The 9,704-nt window shown below is 45.9% G+C and overlaps 1 protein-coding gene across 1 annotated transcript in view; it reads right to left on the bottom strand.

The window, feature by feature from the left end:
• Positions 1–251: 251 nt before the first annotated feature.
• Positions 252–9,704, bottom strand: part of L(2)09851 (WD repeat-containing protein 1 l(2)09851) — a 35,495-nt gene continuing 26,042 nt past the window's right edge. The window contains exons 6-7 of the mRNA XM_077670372.1: positions 6,735–6,932; positions 252–2,883 (exon numbers count right to left, since the gene is read on the bottom strand). Of these exons, the coding sequence (XP_077526498.1) occupies positions 2,551–2,883; positions 6,735–6,932 (531 nt within the window). The 3' untranslated portion in view covers positions 252–2,550. The remainder of the gene's footprint in view (positions 2,884–6,734; positions 6,933–9,704) is intronic.

Below are 9,704 nucleotides of genomic sequence, written 5' to 3'. Positions count from 1 at the left end.
GGAAGAAAAGCAAGCACAAAAAGAACCAAACTACTGCTGGCGCTGTTTCACACGGGGCACGCGAACACTACGAAGGCGGGAAATTTGAATTGCATTAGGTGGTAGCAGTGAGCGGGTAACGGCGCCGCAGCCCATTATGGCGAATCACTTCCTCTGCACTTTCGAGCCACACTCTCGTATATCAGTGAACTACTCATGATGACAAATGTAAACAAAAACAATCTTAACCAAAACAAAAGCCATTGTGCATAAAAGGTGTTTGGAACAAATTTATTTATAACACAGACTAAACACGGGGCCTTCACACATTTCCAGCATCGAGCGCAACACTTTGAACACAAGCACAAAAAGTGCAAGGATGTACAAGCTACCTGTCTTCCAACCTAACGTGGCCACAACACAGACACAATGGCTGGCCTAGAACTGCTTTTGTACTCTGCAAGCATGTGCAAATACCGCCATATAGAAAAACGAAGAAAGAAAAATGGCTTGTGAATAATGAATTTGACACTTCTAGTCCCTCCACCTTGTTTCTCCCATAGACGCTGCTGCAATCTGCGGTCGTTGGGCTGACTATTAACGAAATCACGTGAGATCAGTGATGCCAAAAACTTAGGCAAGAGAAACAGCAGCTCATGGTACATATAACAGCATCAAATAATCCCCAGCATTATATTCTAAGCCAGTTCTTGCATGGACTGATGCAGACTACAGTAAACTTGTGCTAATACAAACTCAGAAAAACCGGTAAAATCTGTTCATCTCAGCAGACAGCAATCTCAAAAGGAACTGAAGGAACCATGAATACACAGTAAAAAAATTGGTTCACTTCAAAGACAGCCATGTTGGAATAACAGTAACGCAAACTTCAAACACTTAAGTTAGAGGTAAAGAAAAGGGATGAAAAAGTGGCACCTTGCCACCAACTTTCTTGTGTACCACACAAGACACATTTTAGCTGTGTTAGTCTCGTCGGGAAGAGTGGTATGTTTGTTTTTACACAGGGGTGCGGACATCGGAAGTTTCGATGATCAGATAAGATGTAACCTTGTTATACACTCGATACAAACAAATACTGCAAGGGTTAACACTGGGCTTGGTTATACATCTTAGGTACGCCTGGCAGAGACTGCGCAGAGGCAGCAGACGGGAGAACTTGCAGGTGATGTGTGAATGCCATAGTTTGTTTCAGTGTACAGGTTAAGTAATTTTTTTGAAACAGCCACATGAACCAAGAAAAAAAAAAAGTTGCTGCTTGTTTTTTATGAATGCCAGCTACAACTGGTCGATTACGATGCATAACTGGGTATGATGGACTTTACCCTTACAACAGTGTCTACCACTGGTTGCCTGAAACTGACTTAAAACACAGAGCCACTGAACATAACACCGGTGCAAGTTTCGACGGGACATTCTCTTCTAACCACCACGACTGAAGAAATCATGCATGTTTGTGTGGGACTAAAAACATACATCAAGACTGGACACAATGTCATTATGCGAATCAAGTAGCATCCTTTCCCACACACACTCTTACAACCAAACCCCAGGCACAGTTATTCCAACCAAACATTCCATTGATGCAAGCTTGATACTCCTCACAAATATAAACGAAGTCCCCCTGATCAAACAGCCTGATGACCCGAAACACATCGGTAGGGGAGGCCACAGTGACTCCTTGCCATCTATGTGTTGCCAATGAATGAATAAGCTGGTAGGAAAACATCCATCTTTGCACGTTTTAATTAAAATGTGCAAAAGTTGCGTGCTTTTCGTTGCTTACTCCTCAAAATACTCCAGTGCAACACCAGTGTACCCATTTGAATGCTGAACCACCTCTCTAATCCTTCTCCACACAAGACATCACCCAGAGGGTTACCTCAAAATACACCACTCCAACACCAGTGTGCCCTTTCAAACACCGTATTGTCTCTGCATGAGACAATCCATACACTATCCTTGAAATACAACAGGACAACACCGGTTAGACACTGGTGCAACACCAGTATGCCAGTTTTTATGTTTTATCACCTCTCCCATCTTTCTTTACACGAGGTGATCCACTGAGTTTCCTCAAAATACACCAGTGCAACACTGGCACTACACCACTGTGCCAGTTTGAACGTCACACCACCTTTCTCTGCCTGCACGAGACAATCCAGTTTTCTCAATATACAACAATGCGACACAACGCCACTGTGCTGGTTTGAATGCCATACCGCCTTTCTCTTTTTCTACATCAAACGATACCTCCCTCAAAATACACCAGTGCAACACCAGCACCAGCGCAACACCAGTGCGCCACCTCCCACCTTTATCTGCACAAGACGACTGACTCCGCCTTCTGCACACGAGACAATCCAAAGTTTCCTCAATGTACAACAATGCGACACAACACCACTGTGCTGGTTTGAATGCCATACCAATTTTCTCTTTGTCTACATCAAACGATAGTTTCCTCAAAATTCACCAGTGCAACACCAGTGTAGCACCAATGCAACACCAGTGTGCCACCTCCAACCATTATCTGCACAAGACGACTAACCCCGCCTACACGCTTATAGTCCGAAACACGTTGAAGCCGTTCTGGGCCGTGCTGAGGATGACTCCCGGCATCTGTGGGTGCCAGTGTGCCTCCTTGATGTCCTTCTGCCCCTGGTGGATGAACAGCAGCTGGGGAGGAAGACCCTGCAGTGCTTCGTCGTCTTCCTCGTTCGCTGCCGCGCCAGTCTCGGCGTCCCGGTCCCTCTCCACTGCCAGGTCCCACAGGGTGAGCTGGTCGTCGCTGCCGCTCGCGCAGAAGACCGTGCTGTCGGTCGGGTGCCACTCGACCGACGTGACGGGCGCCAGGTGGTGCTTGAACGTCGCCACGGGGCGGCCGCTCTGCAAAAGCACCATCACCATCATCATCTCCACCCATGATGTGGAAATGCAGTGGATGCATGCTAAGCGAAACTCGCATAAACGAAAATGTCTCTTAAACGAAACAATCTAAAAAAAAAAAAAATTGGTTTCCTATAAAATCAGTGCTAACTTGTGCTGGACAATCGAAACACCACTTTGCGGGCATCATGGATAAACTATACCGAAACTGAGCACCATATTGACTTTGTTACTGTCGCTATCCACAATCCAATCCGATCCGGTGGTCGCACCGCGCTACCCTTCGCCACAGCCGGGTACTTTTGTTTGTGGATGCCATTCTGTGCATTGTTTTCGTCCGGCGTTGGTTCATCGCTTTTTAAAGTGTGTGTCTCTCAACGTGCGGGCAATATGGAATGAACTGCAGAAAAACACCCTTGTCCTGAAGCGTCAAAATGAAAGTTTTCAAAGACGTAAAGCGCGGCCAGGAGTCGAAGACTGCCATTGCAGAAAGGCATGGCATCCTGGAGACTGTTTCGAAGACCCTGAAGGATCGTGAAAAGATTGACAAGGCACACAACAGTGGCACTTTTCGCCCCCGATAGGAAACTGATGCGCCTAGCTGACGACAGGGATCTTGAGAAGGCGCTTTTCTTGCCATGCATTGCAGTGTCATGTCAAGCTGAAGAAAACCACCTTGGACAGACTTTTCTTGGTGTCGTGAGCTTTAAGCGAAACTGCTAAAACATGAAACAGATTTTACCGTCCCCATTAAGGTTCGTTTAAAGGGAGTGTACTCTACATCCCGCTGTAAAGAAGACTGATTACACTAGGTCTCCCTTATTTGTCATTTTGCACGGCTCAGAACTGTTTCAGGCAGGCAAATAAAAAGGCCAAGTGTTCCCAATGATCACCATCAGCACCCCATTCATGTCCGTAGCAGGGCGAAAGAATCTCCCAAGAAGCTCCAACAGCTCCTGTGCTGCGGTGTCCAAACTCGCTACCTACCACCACATTTACTTGTCTCATCCCTCCATCGAGGTATCGGTGTTTCCCCTTTTTCAGTCCTGTCTCTGGGTATGCACTCCATTTACGGGTGGACCACTGGTGGTCCACCCGTTGTCCATACTATATATAAAAAAATAATAAACGGTGTTTGTAACACTACTCATGAAGTAGTTCTAAATGCAATTTGATCCGCAGGTGTGGTCGACTGATTGTTACGTCAACGAAGCACTGGCCATGCACATTTATGATCACAAGCTCGATCCAATTATAATTTAAACTCTTTTCAGACATTTTCAATAGGCATGAAATGCCTTTTGCGGAACCCATATTTAACCCTTTGAGGGTCACGGCCGTACATGTACGGCATCGGCAAACACTTTCAAAATGGTCAATGACGTACATATACGGCATTGCTTGTATCTTTAAAAAGCGGCCTCTTTCGCCAACTCCTCTTGCTTGACGTGTGCTGCCACACTTCGGAAATACGTCAAATTTTTTTCTTTCGCCGATGGCTCTTCTTTTAATTTTTTTTTTATGATTTACTTCAGCGGCGAGCCGGCTATCGCTTGCGCATCCACTAACGAGGGGGCGCGCTGGGTATCGCCCACCGGGCGCCCGGGCGCCTCTCGCTTCTTGCGCCTGCCCCAGACCAAGGCCGCCTGCGAAACTGATGAGGCTCTTTTCTCCCTTTTTTTTTTTTTAATTTTATGGGTGGTGCGCTGTCTATCGCTCCCGCATCCGGCCGCGCGTGCGCAGCGGCTGGTTTTGGTATCGTCCTTCAGGCGCTTCCCACTTTTTGCGCCTGCGAAACTGATGTCTATCTGATTTTGATTCACTCAAAAGGTGCCGGCTTGTTACTCTCTCCTTTTTATTTAGAATTTTTATTGCGTTACTCATAAATAAACCACATATATGTAACAACACAAACGATTTTTTTGTCACTTTACGGTCACCCTAAAAAAACTACGATAGTTTTTTCTCGAAATAGATTCATCCGAAGAATTTAAATCAGCAATAAAAAAAAATCGACCCTGGGGGGTCGCATTTGTCGAAAAAATTCGACCCTCAAAGGGTTAAGGTTCTTGTGCATTCAGGCACATTCACAAGGCAACCGTTAAAAATGAAAGACCAGTATTATTAGCAGTCAAATTCGGCTACATTGAACTTGCAAAAAAAAAAAAAAAAACCCTACCGGTTCCATATAAGGCATAATTCGATATAAGCAGTCTAAGGAAGTGGTTGTCATAAAAGCACACACCATTTATAAGAACTCTATTAATGAAACCGCCTTGCTTTGCGCGAACAAAGACCCAAACGTACTCCGCACTCCTTTCCTGCCCTGTGCTGTTCCGTGCCTTTGCCATTACGCTCCATGGTTTTGTTCATCTGTGTTGCGACCTTTTTTTTTTGTGCTCCTGGTGCATGGTGTGCAATGAGCCAGTACATGAGCTACACAGTTGGTTTTAAGCAAAAATTGTGGAGCATGCGTTGATGCACATGGAACCTGCACGGCTGGGCAGCGATTTAGTGTTGACTCCGTGCGTGTATGAACAGGGATAGCCGCGTGTTTTGTGGGCCCAAAGAATGGAAGTTTCCCAGTGTGCGAAAAGAAGTTTTGGAGCGCCTTGACGGCATGAAAAACAATGCGCCGTGGGCCCACGACAAATATGAAGCGGCGAGCAATTTCAGTGAGGAGGACAGCTCCATGGTGAGTAGGGGGCCACTAGTGTGTTGTAAATAAAAAAAAAATTTGATTACATAATTACCTATACGCTTTTACTAGAAAGGTAAGGTTTTTTGCGAACACTTCTCTTTACATCTTTAATGTATGAAATTTCAAATTTAAAAAATCTGTTGCAACTTTTCTCACATACTGAAACTTCCCCCAAATGTAAGGTGAAATTTCTGGAAAAAAAAAAAATAAAGTGGGTTCATCACGTGAGTAAATACGGTATGTGCCTGAGCCAATACAAAGTTTCGGTGGTTAAACGCATTGAAGCAACACCTAGGCTATGAGAAGCATTGCAGCTGAGGCCTCCGGATTACTTTCGACCACTTCATCACGTGCCAAAACCTTCACCACAAGCCAAAACCTTGACACAAAAGCATTTTTGCTTCTCGCCTCCACCTAAAAAGCCGCCGCTGCGGCCTGGATTGAACCCACGTCCTTGAGATCAACAGCCCAGCGCCTTAGCCACTGAGCCACTGCCGCGGTTACTGAGGCAATACACAAAATACATGTCAACCAGACAGAGCAATCCATTTTTGCTAAAGCCGTAGGTTCTCCAGTCTTCAGGACATTTATTAAACAGATGCTCCAAGAAGTGGACGATTGGGTGCTCATAGCAACCTGAAGCATTCTCACGGCAGCAATAAGTGATTGCACATTACTGTATTTTCCCGCGTATACCGCACCAAAAAAGCGAAAGTGGCAGTGGCAAAGAACGGGTGCAGATAATATGCAGGGTTTTTCCTTTGGTGCGGCTTCATGGCAATGTGCGTTCTGCCGTGAAGCTCCTACATAGTAACACTGACTAAGCCTTCCATGGCAGCGATTGTGGAAAGCATACAAGGACAAGGGGAAAAAAAACAAGGACGAGCGCACTCTAACAACTGAATTTTATTAGTGAATTGCGACTTTCGCCTTGCCATCAGGGCATTCTACGTGCTAAATACGCCCTTTTTCTGTCTACACAGTAGGAGATGTGTTGCTTGAGCAGTAGCTTTGGCGCAGCCTTTTCTGTATCAAATGTGCGGGCAATAAGCGAGGATTTTTGTTTCTTTTCTGGAGGGCTGAAAGCGGGGGTGCGGATTATAATGCAACAGTGGGTTATACGCGTGAAAATATGCTAATTTCGACCCACCTGAAAAGTGCGCAAGTCCCAGACTCTGATGGCCCCGTCGTCTCCGCCCGATAGCAGGAAGGGCTCCATGCGGTTCCAGCTGATCACGTTTACGTCCGCTTCGTGGGCGTCGGCCGCCGTGAGCATGCACGCCTTGTGGGGCGCCGCCCGCACATCCCACACCCGGATGGACTTGTCCACCGAGCACGACGCCATCACCTGGCAGAAAGGAGCGAGACATCCACCGTTTGGTCCTCTTTCGACGAGTTCTTTTCATTGTACGTGTTTCATCCATGGTGCATGCACACAGACTTTATTAGCTGGGTAGACTGGTCTTGTCAAGGCAAAAATACAAAGATTTACGGGGGGGGGGGGGGGGACACTGGTCTTATAACGACTTCTTTTAATTTTCAAGTAAACTTCGTGAAACTTGTCAGTTTTGCTGCTTTTTCCCCACCGATTTCAAATATGCACTTATTTTTTTCAGTCAGTCAATTAGTTCACAAAATAATTAGAGATAATTAGCCATTTTTGAAGGAGCAATAGACAAAACAGTGTTGGTCAAAAAACTGTAATCTTTATATTTACCAATACTATGAACCTTGGTGAGTGCAATAAGAGAGTCGGTTTTTTGATGCACCACTTGCAACTAACTTTACAGTCAATTAAGCTTTAGTGTTTGAAACGGGCATTAAAAATGGTTCCTTGCCACTGCTACCACCAAAGCTTAATTAGCTGTAAAGTTAGTTCCAAGCGGTGCATCAAAAAACCGATTCTCTTACTGCACTCACCAGGGTTCAATGTATAGGAAAATACAACGGTTACAGTTTTATGACCAACACTGTTTTGTCTATTCTTCGTCCAAAAATTGATTATTATCTCTAATTATCTTGGGAACCGATTGACCGACTCAAGAAATAAGGGCAACTTTGAAATCAGTTGGGAAAACACAGCAAGACTGACAAGTTTCGCAGAGTTTACTAAACAATTAAAAGAAGCTGTTTTAACAGCCATGTCCCCCTTAACACCAATTTCGCTAAAACGAGCTGCACAACGAGGTAAACAGAATAAGCAGGTAATTCCCCACCTCGCCACACTATAATTAAGAAACATTACGGCCTGCTTATGCGATTGGCTGAGGCTGACAAAATCAAGCGCAAATGAGACTGGAACTGCAGCCTAGCAGATCGAGCGATGTGGCCTTGAAATTTAACACGCATTTTTTTTTTTGTAGCAGTAAGGATGGTGGGGTGTGCAAAAAAACGAACACATAAACATACACACAGATGCTCCGCATAGGAAACTGCAATGCACAAGGAGATTTGAAATACTGTTTTAATTGTCGATTTTTTTTTCAGTGAATGAAGAATCGTTTGTTGACCGACAAGTGCTCAAGCTATTATAAAACACTGAATCTTTTAAACTGGGCGATGTTCTATGTTGTCTTCCTAGCCCCTTTAAAGGGACACTGAAGTGAATTCGTCATACTAGCACTGCGTAAACTGGCTCAAGTGAACACACTTTTCATTGTTTATCCGGTTGACAAGTCGGTGATTTTTTTATAAAGCCCGAAAGAAGAAAAACTACTATGCGCGGTCTGTTGCAGCTGCACTAACTAAACGCTGTGACAACGAGGGGAGGTGCACCGTGATCGGATGATGCCCACGATTAGCATTCAAAGAAGTTTTGGTTTCGGTTCTGTAAAACAACATGCTTGACATCCGACGGCAGCGCTGGACGGGCATTCTCGATATCTCAATAATCGTCATACCGCGCTTCTGCCATGTTGTCGGCTGTAAACTGCCTAAGATAAGCCTCCCAGGACGGCTTGGAATCGTAGCAATCACTAGCCCAAGCCTACGCAGTGGATGAACGCCCTCCGTGTCCCCGCAGACGCTCAAATGCCATGCACTTCCCCCCCATATTTGGAGCTTGCCTCACTCATGCCTGTATCGTAAAAAGCGTGTTCACACCAGGCCAAGGGTCTGTTGATTCTGGCCTGTGCCTACTGCCCGCAAGCAGTCGGTGCTTATGGCAACAGCACGCCAACGAGAACTCGCTAGCGCGCCAGTGCCAGGCTGCGCGAGTTCTGTGGACTAGTTCGTGGAGCAGTGAACGTTACGGCCAAAAAAAAAGGTGAACTCAGTATAGAAAACATCGGCCAAAACCGAAAAAAAAAAAATCAGCTTAAAAAAAAAAAAGTGCCCTCGGGGATTCGAACTCGCGACTTGCAAAATATTGTTCCTAGCGCTCGAGACCACTCGGCCACAGGCCAGTGCTGGCGACGGCGGAAATATAAGGTATATAATGTACAACCAGTTTACACTTTTATTTAGTTTTAGCATTTCAAGCAGCTTAGGTGACTATTTGTTGTATAGCGCTCGTGCAGTAAGCGTCCCCCAAGTTTCCACAATATCTCACGTCTAGCAATTGCATTTCTTAGACGGAAAAGCGTTCGCAGATGCGTCCGTATAATGCGGAATATAGGTCGAGATTTTTTACAGAAAAATTTGCCTAAAAGTCACCCCTCGACCTATATTGCAGTCATTTGGCAGTTGTCATCTGGCGACCGGGCAGCCCATCGAGCCCATCCAAACCCCAAAGGCACCATCGCCACCACCATCAATCGGACGCGACGCCATCTTTGTTTTGTTGGTTCTCTCGCTGTCGGCGAATGTGTGCGTGCTATTTTCTTCTTGCTCAAAATGAGTTTAGGCACTTGGTGCCAGTTCACAGCAGCATTTAAAGAAAGGGTGCGGGTTTTCCAAGGCCAATGACGCGTCTGCCTTGCGCCAGTTCGGCATCACCAAGAAGTGTTGCTAGCGGCGTTAGCTGAAGGGGCAGCTCTCGGTATGCAATGCTCGGACGACCTCGCTTCATGGGCGCTGCTCTGTGCACCTGTGCTGCTGTACAAAGGGGCAGATTTTGTCCGCTAGCGTCGTGCGATGTCTCTACGAATGGATACCCCAAGATGTTTGCCGACCGCCTGCA

Source organism: Haemaphysalis longicornis, unplaced genomic scaffold, assembly GCF_048455015.1.
Source record: "Haemaphysalis longicornis isolate Haplotype H1 unplaced genomic scaffold, Haemaphysalis longicornis Haplotype H1 scaffold_5, whole genome shotgun sequence".
In the NCBI taxonomy this organism is placed as follows: domain Eukaryota; kingdom Metazoa; phylum Arthropoda; class Arachnida; order Ixodida; family Ixodidae; genus Haemaphysalis; species Haemaphysalis longicornis.
Note: the sequence above shows the minus strand (reverse complement) of the source record. Positions and strands in the feature narration are given on the sequence as shown.